Below are 23,004 nucleotides of genomic sequence, written 5' to 3' on the forward strand. Positions count from 1 at the left end.
CGTCAGAGCGCGCGGCCGCCGCTCGGCTCCCGGGGCGCGCCCGCAGGACAATGGGCGCCGCCCCGCCGCCGCGGCTTTGTGTGCGGGCCCCTGCGCGCTGGACTCGCGGGCCGGCGGCGTCTGTCCGGCCCGGCCCTTCTGCTGTCCCCGGGACAGGCCTCCCCGGAAGACCCGGCCGGTGAGTGCGCGCTCGGGGGGCGTGTGTAGACCCCCGCCGTTTGGCCACTTGGAAACGAGTCCTTTGTTCTCAGGAGGCGCCCCTCCCCCACAGTGCTCGCGGCCGCCTTTCGGTGCTGGCACCCGGCCCCTCCCTTCCCCGTCTGGGGTCTAGGGTGGTCTTTGTCTCTCTGTCTTGGAGCTCTCGCTCGACCCTCTGTCCCTCTCGGCCAGCCAGGAGCTTCGGCGCCTCGCCCTCCCCTGGAGGCACCGGGCCAGCTCCCTGGGCCCCAGAGGGCCGGTGCGGGTCCAAGCTGACTCACTGCTGTCTCGGCAGAGGTTGGCCCTGCCGGGAACCGGCTCCTGCGCCAGAGACCGGCACCCAGGCTTGGCACTGCCAGCATGGGCGGGGACTGGCCGCCGGGGATGCTGCGGGCACTGCCCAGTACCAAGAAGGGGAAGACGGCCTGAGCCCCCAGGCTCCGCAGCAAAACTGCCCAGGCTGCAGTAGAGGAAGGCCAGGATCTCTGCCCAGGAGTGTGGCCCACAAGCTGCCCACTCCCTGGACTTGGACACCACTGGCAGCCTTGTCCCACCCTGGAACCATCACCCACACTCCTGGGAGGCCACTGCTGGGCAGCTCCCAGGATTTGTCCCTGGCTCGTAGCAGACCTAGAGGGGGAGCAGCGGGACTGCCCAGGCTTTGGCTAGGGGAAGGAGGTTAGGGCTGTGCGTATGTTCCGTGAGGGGGCTGGGAGGTGTTCTAGCCCAGTGCTTGTACGTGGAGAGTGTAGTTCCCCAGACTGATAGAAACTACGCATTCAGTGCCCCTTCACCGCTGTTTGCAGCTATTCTCTAAGGGCCCGCACCGCATGCTACGTGGCGATGCCATTCTCAGCCTAGCACTGGCCCTAGCACTGACGGCTGAAAGCCATTGTCCTAGTCCTGTCATCTGGCTGTGGCTGGGCTTGGGGGTGGGCAGAAGGGAGTGTGCAGGGTCAGAGGGCTGCGAGAAGGGGCTGTGTGCTCCCCCCGGGACAGCCCAGCATGGCTTTTGGACTATCCAGGACTTCCCCCACTTCCAGTGGACTCCAATTTTTGCTCCTGTCCTCCCCACCGCCCCCAACCCCTGCCAAAGGTTGTTTTTTTTTTTTTCCTCTTTGGGTCACACCCGGCGATGCTCAGGAATTACTCCTGGTGGTGCTTGGGGGATCATATGAGATGCTGGGAATTGAACCCGGGTTGGGCACGTACAAAGCAAACGCCCTTCCCGCTGTGCTGTCGCTCCAGCCCCCCCTCCCCACCGCCACCAAAGGATTTAAGTTTCAAGGAGTTTCTGGAAGGAGCCAAGGCAGAGGACTGCCCCAAGCACAGCATTTATTGCTGACCTCCTGGCTATGAGACTCTGCCCCGGTTTCTTGCGCTGTTTTCTGGAGGTGCCCACCCTGGGCCCCCTTCAGCAAGCAGTGCCCCTCCCAGCAGCTCTGTCTCTCTGCAGCACCATACCGGGCGGGAGCCGTGGGGGTGGGGCCCATGTACATGGCTGACCGAAGCTCCCTGCTCTTGCTAGTCACCCTCACCAGGAGCAGAGCAGCTCCTCCCGCAGGGTCCTCCGGAGCTCCTGGCTGCGGAAGGCGTAGATGAGGGGGTCAACGATGGAGTTGCAGAGGATGAGGGTCAGGGAGAGAGGGAAGTTCTTGAAGACGCAGCTGCAGGCAGGGTGCTGAGGGCAGAGCACGATGAGGGAGAGGTGCAGGAAGAAGGGGCCCCAGCAGAGGAAGAAGGTGCCCAGCAGCATGGTGAGAGTGGCTGCGCCCTTGAGACAGAAGCCGTGGCGGGTGGGCTGCCGTGCCTTGTGGGGCCGGGGGGCACCCCGGGTGTGCTGGCAGGCCCGGGCGAGCATGTGCAGGTAGAGCACTGCCATGAGCGCCAGCATGGCAACAAAGAAGCTGATAAGGCCAAGCAGAACGGCCGTGTGGTTGTAGAAGGCCACGGAGAGGGTCCCAGAGAGGACACTGGCCGCCCAGATGGCCGCCACGGCCCGCCACGCCCGAGGCAGAGTCACGATGCTGTGGTACCGCAGTGCATAGAAGATGGAGATGTAGCGGTCCACAGCAATGGCCCCCAGGAAGGACAGGCTGGACACCATGGAGCTGCAGAGCAGCGCGTCAGTGGCAGCGTCCAGCTGCTGCAGGGCTGTGGCCTGGGGGGCCAGGGCACTGGCTTCCAACAGCAGCAGCACAGCTGTCTCCAGAACGCGGCTGCCACTCACCAGCAGGTCGGACACGGCCAGGCAGCAGATGAAGAAGTACATGGGCGAGTGCAGGGCCCGGTTCTTGGCGATGGCGGCCACCACCAGCACGTTCTCCACCAGGCTCACCAGCCCCAGGCTGAGGAAGAGCCCATCGGGAACCGACACCTCCGGGCACCTGGGCCCCGTCAGGTTGGTGTCCAGCCACTCCCGTGAGGTCCCTTGCACAGACATGGCCGCTCCTGGGAGCGGGAAGGGTGCCGACTTCTCCGGGATCCCGCTCACGGGCCCACCAGGCTGGCCGCCTCACCCTCACCCTCTGGCTGGACAGAGGTCAGCCCCGGCATGGCTGCGCTGGGACAGTGCCAGGACGTCCCTTGGGCTGGGGTCTTGCTCCTGCCCTGCTCTTCTCTGCAGTCCGGCTCTCTGGCGCCTGCCGTACCCTATCTCCTCAGGCTAGAGATGTGCAGAGGTCCCAGAAAGAATAAAATCTTTCTCTGACTAGTCCACAGAGCCCCTCCTCCTTGCAGCGACCACGTGATGGGCGTGTTCTGGTGAATGTCTCCAGCCCCGGGGCTGAGTGGAGGACGCCCCCCACACCAGCTGGCCAGTCCTCCACAAACCTCAGCTCCTGCTGGCTGCCCTTTCCCCCTGGACCCTTGTTGTTCACACAGGGTCACCTTCTTCCTTACAAGTTGCTAGGTTGGACCTTCCGCCGTCCTAGGAGGGCGAGCACAGCTGCTGGGACACCCCGCTTCCTCTGCGGAAGGGCAGGAGGGCTGGAGGCGCCACTTCAAAGGGAAGCCTGTGTGCAGTCACGCGGTGCTGGAGTCAGGCAGTCCCGTGGCCGCAGGCCACTCAGCCCGGCCCAACCCAGGTCCTTGCTGACTTTCTCATGAAAGCAAGGTGGGAGGGCGGGGCTGGCGCCCAAGCACGTGCGCCCCCTTAAGGCATCCCCTATGAACACCAGGTGGTCCCAAGGCCAGGCAGAGGACTCGTGTGCAGGCCTGGCCTCAGTTCCCAGCACCACCGGGTGTGGCCCAGAGAAAAAGACAACGATCACAAAACAAGATCCACTCAAGTGAAATTCACTCCTTTTATCTGCATTGTGCTGCTGCGTCAGCTCTTCTTGGCGTTTGCTTTCTGTGCTATGTGGAGGTACAGCATAAGCAAGTACACGGGACGCGAAGGGTTCTGGACAGAGGCAGAAGCGTCGAGCACCTGTCTCTGCTCAGCACAAACATACCCATCCCTTAGGGCTGAGGCCATTCACAGGCAGATGGCACCAGGCGGACACGGAAGTGTTTGGGTGGAGAAACACAGTTTCTGCTGAGTAATCCCAGGTGTGGGCGGACCAGCTGAGCCCTGCACCTGCCTCCCTGGGAGGGGAAGGACTGGCTTGGCTTCCCAGGCCCGGGCCTGGTGAGAAACCCAAAGGGCACAACCCTGAGGCACACTCGTGGCACCAGGAGGCACTCCTGGCGTCCACTGCTGCCCCCTGAACCAGCGCCCCCTTCTGTGACACTCTCAGGCTGCAGTTTCTGGCTCCTGCAGTGAGGCCTTTGAATGGTTTGGCCACCCCAACCTTCCCCTCCCACCCAGCCTGAGACTTAAAGGGCCATGCGCCCTGGGAAGCTACAGACAACCTGCAGCCCTCCCAGGAGCGGCTTCCAATGCCCACTGGATGTGTGAGGCCTCAACTGTGTGGGGGAGCGGCTGCAGGTCCAGCAGTTAGGGCCATGAGAATGGGCCACCTCTACATTCTTCACTCCTTGGTGCCCCTGGAGAAAGAAAGGACGCGGGGCATCTGGGACACAGGAGCGTACGGCTCACGTGTACCCCGCCCTACGTGGGCAGCCCTGCTGCTTTCACAAAGGGCCCCAGGACAGGCTGGGTCTGCACAGCCATGACGGCTTCATGGGGCCCTGCCCACCATGCTACTTCCGGGGCCTCCGGAGGGTGGCTACTGGCACGTGGGTGTGACTGCTGTCCAGTTTCCTTAGTGGTGAAGGACTGGGGTGACCTGTGCAGGGGAGGACAGGACAGCAGGGCTAGAGGCCAGCCTGGACCCAGCCTTTCTGTGCCTCATTACCCTGAAACACTGGCTCTTCCTTTTTTAGAAAAATTATTTTGGGGGGCAGGAACAAGAGCACAGCAGGTAGGGCACTTGCCTTGCACATGGTGGACCAGCGCTCAATTTCCAGTGGCCCATATGGTCCCCTGAGCACTGCCAGGAGGAACCCCTGAGCATCACTGGGTGTTACTCCTAAACAAAACATTATTTGGGGGAAGGGGATGGGCCAAACCTAGCACCTCATACATGCTATTTGGCACTGCTTCCTTGTCTGCCAAGGCCCACACAGAGCTGACTCAGGGCTTACTCCTGGCTCTGTGCTCGGGAATCACTCCTGGTGGGCAGTGGGGGGACCATACGGTGTGCTGGGGACTCAGGGACTAAACTCAAGATTGGCACAAGGCAAACAACCAACCCACCATACTACTGCTATGGCCTCTGGGCTTTTAAGTTCTCACGTGACAGTGCTCAGGGGTTATTCCTAGCTCTGCACCCCTGGTGGGCTTGGGAGGACCATATGGGGTGTCAGGATCAAATCTAGGCCAGCTGTGTGCAAGGCCAAACCCCTACCTGCTGTACTGTCACGCTGACTCCCGCTTACAGAGTGGCTGCACTTGTGCCAGGAAGAGCGGCGTGTAACTCCTTCTTAACCTGTTCCTCCCAGGGTAACACCCCTCTCACAAGACCCCCACAGGTATGGCACAAGCTAGTGATGTGCCCTTTCACTGCATTGGGGAAGGGGGTAGGGGTGTACAGGACCAGAACAGGACAGTCTGCCCGACTCCCGTCTCTCACCAACACAGTTGCGGTAGCTAAGACGGTGTGCTGAGAGTGGACGCCTCACCTCTGGGTCCTGCTGTTGCTCGAGACACAGAGCCTTCTGTAGCTTCCAGATGAGCTCAGAGAGGGAGCTCTGGAGCTAAGCTGTCCTGACACCCCACCTGCCCTAGCAGGAACCCCCTTCCTTGCCTGATTCACCCCAGGGTTGCCAGGCAGGCACCATCTTCTCATGCAGGTCCATCCGGTGAGTGCCGCCAGGCACCTGGCAAAACCTGGCACCCAGATTCACACACTGCAGTGGTCACTCCACGGAGGTGGAGTAGTGCCTTGGCCTAGGACCCAGGGCTATCCCTCTGCAACCCCAGCCCCAAGCTGAGGGCGGCAGGAGGATTTGCGGGGATGGGGGCCTATGCTGGCCCCACCCCAGCTGGGAAAGAAGCCACACAGGTCTGACCCATCCACATTTATGGGGACAGAGGCAACGACCATAGTCTGCCTCTACTTCAGGGAACTGGCCAATTCCGACCAGAACAGAAATCAGGAACATAATTGTACAGGTTGGGCTCGTCCCTCAGTCCCACTCCCCATCCCCCTCGGGCTGGTCCTCCTGCGGTGCCTCAGGGTCCTGGAAGTGGAAGTTGGCCATCATGTCCCGCAAGGCCAGCATCAGCCTGTTCAAGCCGTGGTTGAGGTTCGGACCCCCAGCCCCTCCGTCCTCTGGCCTCTCTCCCTGAAGCAATGAGAACTGTCTGAGCAGGGCTGACCAGGGGTCTGGGCCAGCAGTCTGCCCAGTACCCTGTGGACAGAAGCACCAAGCAAACAGCCCCTTGTCTGGAGGCCCAGAGGGGGCTCACATGGCCACCCCCCCGCCAGCTCGGTGAGTAGTCTCAGGCAGGCACGTCCCAGGTCCAGCGGAGGCTGGACAGAGCGATGGCAGAGGCAGCGCCCCCACAGGTGACATACCTCCGCAGTGTAATTCGGCAACAGTGATCGGAAGAAGAGAGCAATGGTGTTCCCGTGACTTACCGGGCTCAGCCTGAAAGAGAAAGCCCAGAGAGGTGTGCGGGGGCTGGGCCTTCCCTGCCGGCCACAGTCGCGAGCAGCAGGTATGGTGAGGCAGGGCTCCGTGCTGGGCTGCTCCGGGGCCCAGGAGGGGTGGGCTGTGCTGCAGCCCAGTGGAAGGGCCTGGGGAGGAGCTTGTTCAGCTGAGGGCTTGCTTTTGAGCTGACTCTGCAGCACGTGGCTGGAGCAGACCGGGGCAAGCACAAGAGTGCAGCCCAGTTCTGCTCTGGGCTAGGCGTGGCTGTGCAGGGGTGCCTCTAGCTCCTGCTGGATGACCACTGTCCACTAGACACACACAGCAGTAGTGTGGACCCAGGGCTGAGACTCGGACTTGCACTGAGAGCTGCCGAGGACATGGTGAGCAGAGGGCACAGCTCTGCAGCCTCAAGCTTCCTGGACCCACCCCTGGTGTGAAGAATCATTTCCATCCTGATCTACTATACTGTGACTGGCCGCTCCCAAGGAACACAGTCCAAGGTCCATGAAACCTTCCGGTGGGGGTCACTTCACTGGACACATGCACTCCTGGTCCCTGCTGCAAGCAGCACAGGCTGAGGCTGGCAACGGGACATGCGGAAGGGAGCTGTCCGGGGGATGGCCCTGGGCGGGGTGGACGGAGCCTCCCTCAGCCTGGAGCGTGCTGCCCATGGCCAGGAACACCCCACACACCCATGCTTTGGCAGCATTTCAGGGCCGCTTGTCACAGGGTCTGGGCATTCCTGGTGACACTCAAGTGCACGAGCCTGAGGGTCCTTTCCAGCTCCCTGGCAGCTTTTGACATGTTTTGAGGCCACACCCAGTGCTTAGAGCTTATTCCTGGCTCTGTGGTCAGGGAACCAAACGGATGCCAGGGATCGAGCCTGGGCTGGCAGCATGCAAGGTAAGCGGCCACCCCACTGTGTTATGGCTCTGGTCACCCTGGCAACTGCTTACTGAAGCACAATTCTGTATTTATTTGGGGGGCACACCTGGTGTGCCGGGAACCACCCAGGCCACCCACATGCACACATATGTTCAGTCCTCGAGACACCTCTCCAGTCCCCTAAAAGCTTCATACTGCATTTCTGACTTTCCCTTTGGGGGAGACCACACCCAATGGTGCCTGCTCAGGGTTAACTCCTGGCTCTGCACTCAGGGATCACTCAGAGGACCATATAGGGTGCTGGGGATCAAACCTGGGTCGGCCGTGTGCAAGGCAAGTGCCCTGCCCTCTGTACTATGTCTTTGGCCCCTACAATTTTGACTTCATACTTCTAGATTCTATGATCAATGTCTGTGTCTCTGCTTTACCAATCGTATTGGCACCCCCCACCCCCTTTGAGCAGAGGGGGTCCCACTTCGCTTCCTGCTGTTGCTCCAGCATCTGCTACAGACCCTCTTGGCAACAAACCGAGGGCAGAGCACGTGCTCGCACACGTTAAGTCCAGGGTTCAACCCCCAGCACCACAAAGACAAAGAATGAGAAAGAAGGCACTAGGGAGGGTGTGGTCCAGGTGACACTCAGGGGACTGTGCTGCTGTCTGGAAGGAGAGCGAGCCCAGTGGCCTGAAACACTGACCTCAGAGCCGGCTAAGCAAAGGAGCAGAGAGGGGGAAAGGGGTACCTCTCTGGTCTGACGTAGGAGTAGATGGTGTCCAGGGGAGGCAGAGGGTCAAAGCCCATCACAGACTGCGTGGTCACGTCCTTCAGAAAGGGACACAGAAGGAGAGGCAGTCTTTCAGCCCACTGCTGAAAGTGGGAGGGCTACCAGCCAGAGCCAGGCCGCGCCCACCAGTGAGGACCCTTGGGCTGGCTCAGAGGGCGATGGCCTGGCCGTGGGCAGAAGCATATGGCAGTGAGGAGTTACATGCTCCCCGCCTGGGCCTGCCTGGATCTTCTCCCACATGTCAGCCTCTTGCTTTGGGGCAGCAGATGACACTGCACTGAACCCAAAGTCAGGCAGTGACAGGCAGGGCTCCGCCCCGCAGCTGAGCGCCTGAACTCTGCCTGTGGGGGAAGGGGCTTCAGTGGGCCCGCCCACCCCCCATGGCCTGGAGGGCCTGGCCCAAATGTGGGGTACACATCAGGCTCACCCGCCCCTCCTCAACTCTGCTCCTTACCGGGGGTAGGGCAGCTACCGCTTCCTTGATCTCGGAGAGGACCACATGGCGGTGGATGTTTCTGGGTGCACGCTGGTAGAGCACTTTCCTCCTAGCACCCAGAAAATGAGGCAGTGTGTCAGTGTGTGGGTCCATGAGGGTGGTGGCAGCCCACACCACCCCGCTCCCACTCACTTGCTCTCACACGCCTCGACAGCAGGGTCCCCTGCATCCACAGCCTGCAGCACCGCGTGGACGTTCTCCTCCAGCCAGCTGATGGTGGCCGGCTCCTTCCAGAGGAAGTGGGACCGCCCGAGGTACAGGCTCACCAGCTGGCTCAGTGCAGGAGGCTGGCTGGGAGAGGGCAGGGCTGGTCAGCTGACACCTCAGGTCCAGGCGTCCCCAAGCCCACTGGCACCTGTGGGGGGGTGTCCAGGGTGTGCCTGGCAGCACAGAGCAAGGGGCTGCCGCTGCGACACTGTCAGAGGTGGGGGCAGGGATGGGATATTTGGAGGCAATGTCAGGAAAAGGGCACAGTAAGGAGCCCACCACCCACCCTGGTTGGTGAGGGGCCAAGGCGGCTAAATTCGCAGGAGAAAGTCACCAAAGGGGGCTCTGCCGGAAAAGCACGCTGGGCAGTGCAGGGGCCACACCAAGCATCCCTCAGCCTCCCTCAGCTCCCCCAGCAGCACCCTGTGCCACATTCAGTCTACCTTATCTCAGCCGCGGGTCCGAAGAAGCGGTGGTTGGCCACAGCAGAGTCAGGTCGCACACTGCAGTACTCCAACAATGGCATGAGCACTGCGGGCAGAGCAAAGCAGAGGTCGTCACGTGGCCGACCTCCCTACCTGCAGCACAGGCTGCACCAAGGCAGCATCAGAGAGGAGGTGAGGTCCCATGCAACAGCACGTCCCACCGACTGGCCCATGAGGGAGGTGCAGTGTGGCCCCACCGAGACCTCCACAGACAGCAGTGTGGCCTCAGGGACAGAGTTCCAGGGAGCAGATTCCACATGCCCTGTGCCCACAAGGTGCTGCACCTCAACAGGAAAAGGGGTTCAGGTGACTCAGGGTGAGCCTGGTGCGCTCTACGGGACCTGAGCAGCCTGGCCACCACCCCAGCCCTTACTATTGCTGGGACCTTCCCTACTACTTTGCCCCGTCCTTCTGAGGTGGGAACCATGGCTGCCCTCCCCTGGCCAAGCACGCAGCAGCTCATATGCTGATAGGGACAATCGAGAGGCCTAACTAAGCCTTCTGCCACAGGAGAGAGGCCACTGGGGCTGGTGTGTTATAAAAGCTGCTGGTGGAAGGGAGAGTGGGCTGAGGGCAGCCGTCAGCCCGGAAGGGAAGGCAGGGGAGCTCTGGCAGCCCAGCACAACAGCTCCCTTAGACCTCTCCAGCCAATGAGAAATGGATCTAAGAGAAAAGCTCACAGCCCAGGGGCCGTCAGGCACCCCTGCCCCCCTCCCACATCTCCATGTGTGCTGCTAAGCTCCTACTTCTCTGCAGAGAACAACTTGCTAAGACAGTTGTTCTTAGTGACTGTCCTGGTCACGAGAGGCCCCAGAGCCTACAGACAGCAGTCTGCCAGGCCGAGCCCCAGACTGCACACACAGCGGGTCCCTGCCAGCACTGCCTGGGTGGTCCTTCGAGATCCAAGAGCTTAACTGAAGCCTGGAGCACAGCTCTGCACAGAGGGGACCCAGGACCAGCCCCAGTACTGCCTGGTGCCCTGAGTACCACTGGATAGGGCCCCCAAAACAAAGGAAGGGGAGTATGTGAAGACTCATCCAACACTCCAGCTCCGGGCCACCCACCTCCAGGGAACATGACGAGAGCCTGGCGGATGAGGACAGACGCCTGGTCTCGGGCAGAGCTGACCTCCTCCTCCGGCAGGTCTGACTGCTGACTCAGCAGGAAATAGGCCAACGGCACGGAGAAGGCAAAGTTGGGGAGCTGGGAGAGGTTCCGGTGCGCCTGTGTAGGAGAAGACAGGACTAGGCCCTCTGGGGCGCCGGGCTCTCTGTGAGTGGCACCTGTTGGAGCCAACTTCCTCTCCCACCAAAAGAACACACACAAAAAAATCTAAAAACAGCAGCCGGAGAAACAGGACAGCACACAGGGCACCTGCCTGCATGTGGCTGGCTCGGTTCTGTCCCTGCTACCCCATATGGTTCCCTGAGCACTGCCAGAAGACAGCTCTGAGCAAGGCAGGGTGTGGCTCCCAAACATAAAAAGCCTGGCTGCATGGAGGGGCCATTCAATGGGCAAAGTGACAGAGGAGGAGCAGGAGGGCTGGGGGTCTCCACGCCAAGCCCCCGCCCAGCCCACTCCAGGGATACACCCCGCCAGTGCTAGTCTGAGCTGTCACCTGGGAATCTCTGTGGAGGAGACTCCTAGAGTAGTGCTCCTCAGCCCATTCTGCCCAAACCGCTCACTTCATTTTCCACAAATTTGGACATGAGTGCTCTGACCATCTAAGCAGAGAAATGGGTAAAGTCTCATCTGTACCAGTTTTTGGGTGGGCACTCAGCAGCTTTCCAGGTCCTGAAAGGTCACCCCTTCAGCATCCGAGGGAGCAAGTGTCAGCCACAGCCGCAGTGTCAAGAAAGTGGGTGCATTTCTGCGTCTCCTATCCCCTCCCGGAAGGCTGCACGGCCACACACATCCCTGGAACCACTGCTGTGTGCCTGGCACCCTGTGCATTCCGGACTGGGCGGGCCTCACTCACCTCCCACTCCTGGAAGAGGCGGATGAGGTACTCGTAGTTGCGAGCCCGCAAGGCCAGGTGGTCCACCAGCAGCAGCATGCACAGAGGGTCCTCCTCGGGTTCCAGACTAGCAGGAGGGGAGAGAAACTCAGAGTGGGCTGCGTGGACGCCTGCAGGACAGGGGCTCCGGGGTGGGCACGGCACACGCACCTCAGGATGAGCTTGCAGTACTCCAGCGCTGTGCGCGGGCAGCCTCTTTTCTCTAAGAAGCTCATCTGCTTGTAGAGAGCCAGGTAGAAGCTCCTAGACCCGAGACAGCTCTGTGAGAGCGGGCAGCAAGGCACCAGCAGCTGTGGACCCCTCCTCAGCCTCTAGCTGCTGGCAGTCATATGGGGTCCAAAGACAGCCAGGCTCATCTGGTACTTGGAGCCTTCTGCATTCTGTTTGTGCTTACATGCTCAAAGAGCAAGAAAGCGCTACTGTGATTTCAATCGTGAACTGCCCTCCAGCCTCAGTGACGGCAGGGGTTGGACTGTTGGCTTTAGCTAGGACCACAGCTCTGTGACTAGTATACAACAATAATGTTTCAACCTGTGCCAAAATAAACGAAAATTGAATTGGAGGACCAGAGAAGAACGCAGGTGAAAGGAACCCCCTTGCTACCAATGGCCCTGGTTCCATCCACAGCACTGCAGGGATTTCATCCTTGAGCACCACTGGGGATGTTACCCCTTCTTCCCCCTTTAACAGTAACAGTCCAATTGGAGACAAAATGAACAACAAAACCAAGAGACGAAACTCAGAGCTGGCACAGTGCAAAGGAACTGGAATGTTCACCGCACCATGTCCAGGGCCTGCTCTAGGAGAGGTCACATCTCAGGGTGGATGGGCAAGTTGTACCCACACCCCACCAGGTAGCCCCTTAAGATCAAGTAAAGGGCAAGGAGTCCATGGGAGGGGCAGCAAGGGCAGGTGTGAGCATCAGAGCTCAGCTGCAAGAGGTAGCCAGGCAGGAGAGGTCAGAGTGGACCCAGTTGCTCCCTGAACTAATAACTGGCACCCACATCCATCAGAGTCCCAGTATATTTTAGAACCACAGACTGAGCCGCACCTGCAGTGTGAGGGAACAAAGCTGGACACCAGCATGGTGGACAGGGACACTCAAGCCCTCGCCAGACTCCAGCCTCTGACACTCGACACCCCCACAGCCATGGACTCTGCTGAGCTCTAGACCAGGTACCCGTCCTCACACCCCGAGGACCCGTCACCTGTTCTCAGGTCTGCGGTAGTCCAGCCGGCAGGTCCCACTGGTGAGGCTGAAGAGTGGGTGCAGGGCACACTCCATGCTGTACAGGGCTCGCTCTGCAGACAGCAGGGCTGCATTAGCGCTCGTACCCAGGCAGAGGGCACCACTGTACACCTGCCGCTACACAGGACTGGTCTGCTCCAGCACCCCCTCCAAGTGTCCACCCTCAGGCAAGGTCAGCCAGAAAGGAGTGCTCGGCTAAAGACCGACTGTAGCCCTAGAGGAGGGGCTCTGGCTGGGGTCGAGGCTCACCCACAAGATCTCGGGCCATCTCCTGGTCCTCCTGGAAGCGGCAGGCATCACTCAGCTGCAGGAGGGAGTCCACGTGGTAGGGGCTGGTCTGGAGCAGCACCTGGGGGCACCAGCAGAACTGATAGCCTGCCCACAACACACAGCAGTCCCAGGCCCGCCCACCTTCCTCTGGGCACTGAGTCTGGAAGCTGGCCACGAGACAACCTCCCCGCTCCCTCCCTGCTCCCTGGAAAGCAAGAGTCAGTCCACAGGCACACTAAGGCCTGGCCCAGCTCAGAGCAGCTGACACCTGAGGGTGTGCAAATGGGTCCCTCAGGAGGCCACCCAGAGAAACACACCACGATGTTGTTTGGCTCCATGGAGTCCACGGCAGCCAGGAACTTGTACTGCGTGTGCTGGTACTCCTCGCTGTGCTCAAACGTGAAGGAGGACAGGCCTTTCTTGGACTCCAGCAGTCGCATGGATAAGCCTGAGGGGAGAGCGAGTGAGCACGGCCAGCACCCCAGGCTGGGTCTCTATGCAGCCCCAGAAGCACCACAGCCTCTCCGTGGTCTCCTGGGGACATGGAGCATCCACAGCCCAGGGGACAAGCAGAGTTCGGCCTGCACATACTGCTACAATTCAGGAGCTCGAGGCTGGACCCTTTTCACTCTGCTCCTGCACCAACCTCTGGGGGGTGGAGTCCGCCTCCTTGGGGGAAAACTGCAAATTTCAGATTCTCCTTTTGATAATTTCATGGAATTGGCCCGTGGGTTCCAGGCTGCACCAGGGAGCACAGACCCTATGAACCACCGGAATGCTCCTGCTCAAGCCTTCCACTCACTGCCAGGTTCTAAGGTGCCTGCCTTGCATGTGGTCACCCAGTTCAATCCCTAATACCACATGGCCCGCAAGTACAGCTGGGAGACACTGCTAGAGGCAGGGTGAGGTGTCCTGAGAACAGAGCCCAGACCAGTGAGGAGGGCTGTAGGTTCCCTCCACGGAGCACATCCCTGTCCTCACACTCACCCCACAGACCCAAACCCAAGCCCAAGAACCGTTGGGTGCTCTCTGGATGCACCAAAGCTCCTTAATTATCTCTGTACTGTCGCCACTTTTCATTGTATTATGTTTTACTAATGCGAAACAAAACACAGAGTATCACACTTTAAATATGACCTTGGCTGCTTCCTGCAGAGCAGCTCCCACGGGAAAAGGCAAAGAGAAGAGGCAGGAAAACAGGGTCAGGAGGGTACGGAGCTGGTGCTGGGGCCAGCGCAGATGCGGGGGCTCTGTCAGCAGCAGCCTGCGACACAAGTCCTGGCTCAAGGGCCTCGTGCTAGCACAGCACTCACCAGGTCTGGTATACCGGGGCCAGGTGCTCTTGGGGGTTGTCAGCCACGTGCACTTGGGGTATACACGCTGTCTTTGCCGTGGCCTAGAGAGAAGAGGCATGAGCTTTGCCTTCCCATAGACAATGTCAGCATCACCGGGGCTGAAAGCAAACTAAGGGCTACAGCCACAGGCAGACCCAAGGAAAAAACAATGTGAGGTGGGACGGAAAAAAAGAGTATCACGGTCCAGCAAGCAGCAAGGAAAGAGTCAGAAGCACCTGGAGACCAAAGGCATGCGTGCAGACACAGCAGAGCGTCTGTGCCTGCCCGCCCGCTACAGGGAGCTCACTGGACTACAGGTTCCTCTTAAAACAATGACATACAGGAATGGGAGAGCTAGGACACAGGGGAAGACGCCCGCTCAGGTTTGATCACTGATATTCCACATGGGCCCCTGAGCCCCACCAAGAGTGATTTCTGAGAGCAGAGTTGAGAGTCAGCCCTAAGTACAGCCAAGAGTAGCCCCAAAATAAAACAAAAATAAAGGGAAACAGTGAAGGGAAATGGCAAGGCTGCTGCATCTCAGCACAGAGTCACTCTGGAAGGAAGCTGCTAAATCACACACCACCCACCACACAGGCCCAATCCCCGAGAGCATTCTCAGCAAGTGGTCTCTGATGGACACTATCACTCTTGCCCTCAGTATCTGACAGAAGCAGACATAAAGTCACGAGGCACAGAAAGTAAATCACGGGGCAGACAGAATACAGCGGGCAGGGTGTCTGCCCTGCTCCGGGCCAATCTGGGCCCCATCCCTGGCACCATGAACGGTTCCTTGAACACAGAGCCAAGAATCAGCCCTGTGCACCACCAGGCATGGCACAAAAACAAAACAAAAGTAAATTAAACCAGGGTGGGAGCACCCAGCCCAAGGACCCAGGAGAGAAAGGCAGATGCCTCGGAGTAAGAATGTCCCAACTTTTCAGAGAGAAGACATAATGCTATGGACCCTTTATCAAAAGCAGTCACACAAAACGCAAAACGAAATCTGTCAGAAACACCAGGAAAGGGGCCGAGAGAGAGGGCAGTGGGGAGGGTGTTTGCCCTGCACACAGCCGACCTGGGTCCCCTCATTCTACATCTGCCCTGCCAGGAGTGAGGTCTGAGCACAGGTAGGTATGCCCCCACCGCCAATACGGGAAAGAGTGAAGGAGCCGACATGCCCCACCTGCCTCTGACCAAGGGAGTAGAAGCAGAACCATCAGTGCCAATGTGCACGCACACCACACACAACAGCAGTTCAGGGGCTTGGGAAGGCCAGTGTGGGAGCACAGGCCCCCAGATCTGCCTCCAGAAAGGGTCATGCAGGGCTGGAGACAATCCGCAGGTAGGGCGTTTGCCTCATATGTGGCCAAGTAGGGTTCCACCCCTGCCCCAAGCACAGTGAACAGTGATCCCTGAGCACAATGGTTAGGTGTGGCCCAAACATGAAACGTAATGAGCCACGCAGAGATGTGGGGACTGTAACCACCACACCAGGCACACACTTGCCACCTGGGGTGAGCGTCTGATCCAGGACGCCAGCCCAGGCCTCCCTGTGGATGCTGCAGCAAACCCTCCTCAATGGCTCTTGGGGAGCAGGGGCATAATTATCAAAAGAAACAATCCTAAGATTCCTGAATTGGGTTTTTTTTTTTTTTTGCTTTTTGGGTCACACCTGGCAGTGCACAGGGGTTACTCCTGGCTTTGCACTCAGGAATCGCCCCTGGCGGTGCTCAGGGGACCATATGGGATGCTGGGAATCGAACTCAGTTTGGCCGCATGCAAGGCAAACGCCCTCCCCGCTGTGCTATCACTCCAGCCCCATCCTGAATTGTTTTATAAGCATTTAGCTCTATAATGGAAAAAAAGCACATGTGTCAGGTGAGGCCCAGCTGGAGTGGGAAGCAGAGCACAGACCCCGAGACACAGCCCCACGAAGCGAGGCTCTGAGGGCAGCGGTCAGTGTGGTGGCTGCCTGGGAGCCAGGAGGAGCAGGCTGAGACCTGACGTGGCAGGGACAGCGGGAAGCCGGGCACTTTCAGAATGAGTCGAGAGCTGGAGTGTGAGCTGGAGGCCCGGTGAGGGTAGGCCCCTCAGACTGGAGACCCTTGGGGCTCATGCTGCCATGAAGCTGCAGCCTCCACCGAGGAGCCCTGGGAGGGGACGAAAGGAGAGGGCTCACCTCTGCTCCCCAAGGACTGCTCGCGCACCAAAGTACCTCTTCAGTTCTGTGTCTGGATTCAAGTGTCTAGAAAAAACAGAAATTTCAAAAGGAAAATGAAAATTAAGTCCTTTCCCAGAACTTCTGGGCCACTGAGTCTGACAAGAACCCCACGGGGGGGCGGGGGGGGGGCTGGAGTCATAGCACGCGGCTGACCCAGGTTCGATTCCCAGCATCCCATATGGTCCCCTGAGCACCGCCAGGGGTGATTCCTGAGTGCAGAGCCAGGAGTAACCCCTGTGCATCGCCGGGTGTGACCCAAAAAGAAAACAACAACAACAACAACAAAAGAACCCCACAGGGCAAAGGCCGCTCTGACACAGCCCTTGCAGCCCTCACGCTGTCGGAGGGTGCTGCACCTGCAGGAGCGGGTGCTGGGCAGGGTACTGCTGTCTGTCTGCTGTGGAAGACAGATCCCAAAGGGGCAGACACCCATGAGCCACCGGCCTGTGGCCATGGTCAACCATTAAGGGCACCTGTGTGGCACTCGGGAGAAAGATGCCACTTTCTCCACTGGCAACAAGTCTGTGATAGGGGCAGGGCCTCATTCAGATCCATGCCAAGATGACAGTTCAGGAGCCTGCAGAGAAAGGTCCTCCAATAACACAGCTTTCACCTGCACTTTACTCCTGAAAGGCCACAACAAACAGGGCGGGGCCGGGGGTGCTGTCGGTGACACAGCCAGGAGGGGGCGCACCTGTGCTCCACATAGAGGATGTGCTTCTTGGTGCTTAGGGGCGGCGGGCCAGGCCGGGCCAGGCCGCTGCTGTCCTCGATCCTCTCCAAGATGCGATCAATATCTTCTAGCCCATTTTCCTAGGAGTCCAAAGAACATATTAACCACAATCACATCAGTTTTACTATAAATGTAACAGCATTTTTTTTTTTGCTGTTTACAAAGAAAAAGCATTATGGCATGTTTACTTCTGAGAGGTGCAGAATGCAAACACCACACATTGGACAACACTGAGAAAGAGAGCACTGCCCAGAGGAAGCTCCAAGCAGACAAGCACAGGATCGCAGCACCCGGGTTACTGGGTGCTCCCCTCCGGAGGGCGGAGCAAGGCCTGGGATGGGGCTGAAGCTAGAACCCGGCTCTTTCAGGACAGACAGTCAGGTGACGGGACCAGAGCGACAATGCAATGGGACAAGGGTGCCCCTCCCAATGCAGAAGCCCCCTTCTGTGGGCAAGCGGCCCAGGCCTCGGGATGAGTGTGCACACAGAAGCAGAACTGGGTAAGAAACCGTGGCTTTTCGAGTTTCCTGACCTCAGTTCGACTCCTGGCGGGAAGGCTCACGGTATCAAACGGAAACCAGGCTGTCTGCACAACAGCAGACGTAGAAGCCAACTCCCACTAGGACGCACATACCCAGCTTTCTCCTGCAGAGTTTTTCTTATTTTTCTGTTTCTTTTTCTTCTTTCGAAGTTTGCCACTTGCATTAGACTAACAAAAGAAGCACATTTTTAAATTGGTAGGACAGAGATGACCTACAGCAGTGAGAACCAGGCTGTCAGCTGCGAGACTGCAGAATGCACCTACACTCGCAGATCCTCTGCCAGGCCCTCTCCACCAGTTCTCTTGCCTCTGACTTGGTCCTTGGCCCTGCAGGCTCAGCCAAGGTCTCTGAACTGTCCTCACTCTGGTCCCTCCTCTGAACCCTCCTTCCTCAGGGAAGCCCTCAGAAGCACTGAGGACTCCGTCAATGTGACCTCCCTACCAGAGACCCTCTCCCATGCCACACCCCCCCACAGCACCAGCACAGCTGAGGGGCAGTGAGGCACTCACAGCCTGCAGAGCAGGAGCTGACACTCCAGACGCTAATGCCTCTGCAGGCTCTTCTCACCAGCCACATCTGGAGGACCCGGAACAAAAGTGGTCAGGTTCCCAAGGAAACAACAGGCTGGAGATGAGAGGAGCCCCAAGCAGCCCACCTGCTCGAGGGATGCGGCCTTGCCAGAAACCCCTCCATCGCTCCCGGGCTCCGCACTTCTGCTCTGGGCCCTCCTCTTGCTGCCCGATGTCACAGTGGGTGTAACAAGCAGACAGTCAGCTCTCTCCCCATTCACCATGGGGCCCTCCTCCAGGTCCTCGATGTCTATCTGCAAAACAGTGGGAGAGAACAGGGTGTTGGGTTGTTCCTTTCTCAGGATGGTGAGAATGGGGCCCAAAGCAGCAGAGAGAGCAGAGGGTGGCATGCTCAAGGTCACTCTGAGCTGTTGCAGGAAGGACCACGAATGTCTGCTGCACCAAGCAGGGTGGCTTCCGACCCCAGAGCACACAGGGCTCCCAGGAGTCCATCCCTGAGCCCCATGAGGAGGCACGCTTGAGAGCAGAGCCAGGAGTCAGATCTAAGAACTGCTGGGTGTGGCCCTAAAGCCAATTGCCCCTGCAAAAAAAAAAGATCTCCAACAGATAAATATGGCCATTTTACTGGTTTTCTCGACTTCATTTCATCAATTTTTTAAAAATCTGTATTAAGGGGGCTGGAGCAATAGCACAGAGGGTAGGGCGTTTGCCTTGCACGCGGCCGACCTGGGTTCGATTCCCAGCATCCCATATGGTCCCCTGAGCACCGCCAGGGGTAATTCCTGAGTGCAGAGCCAGGAGTGACCCCTGTGCAATGCCGGGTGTGACCCAAAAAGAAAAAAAAAATCTGTATTGATTTCTCTCTCCTGCACATGGGTTTGGTTTGGTTTTGGGGTCACTACTGGAGATGCTTGAGGTACCATGCAATGCCACAGATTGAACCCAAGCTCCCACATGCAAGGCATGTGCTCAGTCCACTGTGCTCACTGACTACCTTCCACATACCTGGAGTCTGAATGACCTTTATTCTACTTTAAGACAGAATTTCAACATGATTTTGGGGGGCCATACCCTTTGATGCCCAGGAGCCACTCCGAGTGGCATCTGGGGGACCACATGTGGTGCTGGGAATAGAACAGGGGTCAGCTGAGCACAAAGCAAATGACTTAACTGCTGTACTCTTTGGTCCCTAAGATGTCTTTTAAAAACATTACACCCTTCTTGTGGCTGGAGCAATAGCACAGTGGGTAGGGCGTTTGCCTTGCACTCGGCCAACCCAGGTTTGATTCCCAGCACCCCATAGGGTGCCCTGAGCACCGCCAGGGGTAATTCCTGAGTGCAGAGCCAGGAGTAACCCCTGTGCATCCCCAGGTGTGACCCAAAAAGCAAAAAAGCAAAAAAAAAAATTACACCCTTCTCTTCTGATACAGAATCTGTGTGTGTCTGTGTGCATGTATACGAGTATGCATGTAGCACTGTCATCGATTTGCTCGAGCGGGCACCACTAACTTCTCCATTGTGAGACTTGTTACTATTTTTTGTATATCGAATACGCCACAGGTAGTTTGCCAGGCTTTGCTGTGCAGGCGAGATACTCTCGGTAGCCTGCCGGGCTCTCCTAGAGGAAATGCATGTGTATATGTGTATAAGTGTGTATTGTGTATATACATGTAGGGATATGTGTATGTGAACATAGGCTTGGTATGTGTACACATGTATGCCTACATGTGTGTCTACCTGTACATATAGATGTGACGTGTTTGAGTAGATGCGTGTATTTATATAAATGTATGCACTGCACATACGTATGTATATAAGTGGCCATGCATATATGTATTATGTATGAATATGTGTGCTGGAGCAATAGCACAGTGGGTAGGGCATTTGCCTTGCATGCTGCCAACCTGGGTTCGATTCCTCCACCCTTCTTGGAGAGCCCAGCAAGCTACTGAGAGTATCTTGCCTGCACAGCAGAGCCTGGCAAGCTACCCATGGCGTATCCGATATGCCAAAAAACAGTAACAAGTCTCACATGAAGACGTTACTGGTGCCCGCTCAAGCAAATCGATGAGCAACGGGATGACAGTGATACAGTGATGAATATGTGCATGTGCATGTATTTGCATGAGCATGTGTGGTTATGTGTGTATATGGGTATGAGTATATTGCTGTGTATGGGTGTTATATAGGTACGTGTGCTGCATGTTTATGTGTCTATGTATGTGTGTGTTTATGCACATATATGTGTCTGTAAGGGTAAGCACATATGTGTATGCTATGTGTGTATGCACACATGTGTATGTGAATGAATATGCGTGCACATGTGTGCATGGGTATGTGGACACATGTACATTTCTGTATGTACATGCATGTGCATGGATATATGTGTACTACATGTGATGGTGTGCACATATGTATGGGTGTGTGTATGAGTATGGGTCTATGTATGCATGTGCGTGTGTGCATATGTATTGGTATATATGAGTGTGTATATGTATGTGTGTGTATATGTAAGTAAGCGGATGTGTGTGGGTATGTACATGCATATGTGTGTATATGTACAGGTGTGGGTGCAGGGGTGTGTGGGGCTGGGACAGAAGCCAGAGGATTTGTTCCAAACATAAGGAGTATATCCTCTACCACTGCTACCACTGAGCTGTAATATGACCCTTTAATGCAAGATTTTTAAAACTTCTTTAAAAAACGTATCTATATTATGAAAATCATTGCTGTCATTTGGGTAATATGATCACAGCAAAGTCAGCATCTACAATTCTGATGCAGTCACAGTGCCACACCCCCAATGCCCTGCACACTCCCGCTGCTGATTCTGCTCAGGCTGACTTCCTGCTTCAAGTATTAACCTCAGTTAGTAATTCAAGGCCAAGGGTTTCTAACACAAAATTTGAGATTATAAAGTCCCCTTTAATCATTGGTTAAGTTGCATCCCACAAATTTTGTTGTGTTTTCCTTATCATTCTTTCAGAAAAGACTGAGAGATAGTACAGCAAGAAGCACTTGTTGAGCATGTACCTGACGTGGTTCAATGCCCAGCACCACACAGGTCGGAGCCCAGGTCGGTCACGTGCAAGGCAATAAATTAGGCTTAAATGTGTTTGTCCCCCCCACCCACTGCAACTCCCACAAGGAATGATCCCTGAATACAGAACCAGGAGTAAGCCCTGAGCACTGCCAGATATGACCAAAAATAAAAAAATCTCTCCCAAGATCACTAACTCCGTGGGTGGAAATGCACGCTGCACACTGGAGCCCCATTCTGAACCCTGAGCAATACATGGACCCTTTGCCCCCTGGGAAAAGCCCCTGAGCACTGCTGGCGGTGGCTCAAAAATAAATTAAATTTTTTTTCTTTTTGGGTCACACCCGTCTATGCACAGGGGTAACTCCTGGTTCTGCACTCAAGAATCACTCCTGGCGGTGCTCAGGGGACCATATGGGATGCTGGGAATTGAACCCAGGTCCGTCACGTGCAAGGCAAACGCCCTACCTTTGGGAATTACCCCTGGCGGTGCTCAGGGCACCCTATGGGGTGCTGGGAATCGAACCTGGGTTGGCCGAGTGCAAGGCAAACGCCCTACCCGCTGTGCTATTGCTCCAGCCACAAGAAGGGTGTAATGTTTTTAAAGGAATAAAATAAAGGAGCTATTGCTCCAGCCCCAAAATGAAAAATTTTATCTCAGAATCGTAGCATAGTGCAGCAGGTATGGCACTAGCCTTACACACAGCTGACCTGGGTTCAATTTCTGGCATCCCATATGGTTCTCTAAGCCCATCAGGAGAGATCCCTCAGCAGCACAAGGTGTGGCCCCTAAACAATTATACGCCAATACTCTGCCCACTCACCTCCCCAACCCCTCCATTTACATGCCTTTCTTTGTCAGAGACAAACACATTTAAGCCTGAAGGTCTAAACTTGCCTTGTCGATGGCACTACCTCATCTAAACAAGAGGACAAACTGGCCTTCTACTTCGGAGAACTGAGACACAGCAGCTGTGCCAGGGACGTACAACTGTCCTCCAGATCCTAGTGACTGTTAAGGGCCAACAAGATAAATGGTGCACGAAAACAAGCTGGCGAGAAGACAGGGACTAAGGCTCTTGCCCATATGGGTGCACACCTGGAGTGACCCCTAGGAGAGAGCCAGGAGTAGCCTTTTGGGGGCCAAAACAATGAAATAGGAGCAACAAAACGGCGCGCAAAGCGTTTGCCTTACACGCGCACCCCATCTGGTCCCCGGAGCCCGCCAGGAGTCCCTTAACTTGAGCTGGTAATAAAGTCGAGGAGAGCTTAAGGACGGCCCGCGGAAGTCACAGGACGCCGGCAACACGGAAAACAGCAGGAGCGCATGGACAGCGGCCCTTCTGGAACGGTGGGACACTCAGCCCGGAACACCCGCCCCGCGAGGCCCCGCCCCGCGAGGCCCCGCCCCGCGAGGCCCCGCCCCGCGAGGCCCCGCCCCGCGAGGCCCCGCCCCGCGAGGCCCCGCCCCGCGAGGCCCCGCCCCGCGCGACGTCACGGCCTCGCCCCCGGCGACCCAGACCTGACCGACCCCGCCCCAGACGCGGCGACCCGCCCCGTGACGCCCGGCCCCGCCCCCGCCGGCTCGCACCCGGCACTCTGGTCGCCCCCGTGCCGGGACCCACCAGCTCGAAGCGGTTGTTGACTCGGACGCCCTCCTTCTCTGGGGGGCGGGAGCGCCGGCCGGCCGGCTCCCGTCTGGGGCCGTCTTCTTCCGCTTCGTCGTCATCGCGGAGGACGAACTGCAGGGCGCTGGGCCCGAGGGGCTCCTGCCCGCGCTGTTCCCCCCTCAGCCTCCGGAGGGCCCGGCGCGACATAGGACCCAACGGCCGCTGACGTCTGGAAGCCGGGCGCAGGCAGCGCAGCAGCGAGCGTGTGGCGCCTGCGCGCGGCGCGCCCCGCCCGGGAG

The 23,004-nt window shown here is 57.8% G+C and overlaps 2 protein-coding genes across 8 annotated transcripts; both read right to left on the reverse strand.

Annotated features, from left to right (window-relative positions):
* Positions 1-61: 61 nt before the first annotated feature.
* On the reverse strand, positions 62-3,342 carry MC1R (melanocortin 1 receptor). Its single transcript, XM_055146132.1, has one exon. It carries the CDS (start codon positions 2,639-2,641, stop codon positions 1,733-1,735), a length of 909 nt encoding a protein of 302 aa, XP_055002107.1. The 5' UTR covers positions 2,642-3,342; the 3' UTR covers positions 62-1,732.
* A 147-nt stretch (positions 3,343-3,489) lies between these two features.
* Positions 3,490-23,004, reverse strand: TCF25 (transcription factor 25). 7 transcript variants are annotated; one of them, XM_055146128.1, is made up of 18 exons: positions 22,721-23,004; positions 18,181-18,348; positions 17,618-17,692; positions 16,945-17,063; positions 16,209-16,274; positions 14,006-14,088; positions 13,010-13,140; positions 12,672-12,771; positions 12,382-12,475; positions 11,324-11,416; positions 11,135-11,240; positions 10,221-10,380; positions 9,115-9,202; positions 8,597-8,755; positions 8,423-8,513; positions 7,927-8,006; positions 6,225-6,297; positions 3,490-4,188 (listed from the first exon to the last, which is right to left on the reverse strand). In XM_055146128.1, the coding sequence occupies exons 1-18, from the start codon at positions 22,910-22,912 to the stop codon at positions 4,018-4,020; spliced, it is 2,049 nt and encodes a 682-aa protein (XP_055002103.1). In that variant the 5' UTR covers positions 22,913-23,004; the 3' UTR covers positions 3,490-4,017. The 7 variants fall into 7 exon arrangements, 5 of the variants coding, with proteins under 5 accessions (XP_055002103.1, XP_055002106.1, XP_055002104.1 ...); XM_055146129.1 differs by lacking the exon at positions 3,490-4,188 and adding an exon at positions 5,712-5,991; XM_055146131.1 differs by lacking the exon at positions 7,927-8,006.

The sequence above is a fragment of the Sorex araneus genome, chromosome 8, assembly GCF_027595985.1.
Source record: "Sorex araneus isolate mSorAra2 chromosome 8, mSorAra2.pri, whole genome shotgun sequence".
In the NCBI taxonomy this organism is placed as follows: Eukaryota; Metazoa; Chordata; class Mammalia; order Eulipotyphla; family Soricidae; genus Sorex; species Sorex araneus.

Excerpts from the sequence above, each read along its gene's own strand:
- MC1R (XM_055146132.1), bottom strand. The coding sequence starts at position 2,641 with ATGTCTGTGCAAGGGACCTCACGGGAGTGGCTGGACACCAACCTGACG.
- TCF25 (XM_055146127.1), bottom strand. The coding sequence starts at position 22,912 with ATGTCGCGCCGGGCCCTCCGGAGGCTGAGGGGGGAACAGCGCGGGCAG. Across the intron at positions 10,381-11,134 it reads GCCTCTTCCAGGAGTGGGAG|GCGCACCGGAACCTCTCCCA; the intron begins GTGAGTGAGGCC and ends TCTCCTACACAG. Across the intron at positions 8,514-8,596 it reads GTCGAGGCGTGTGAGAGCAA|GAGGAAAGTGCTCTACCAGC; the intron begins GTGAGTGGGAGC and ends TCTGGGTGCTAG.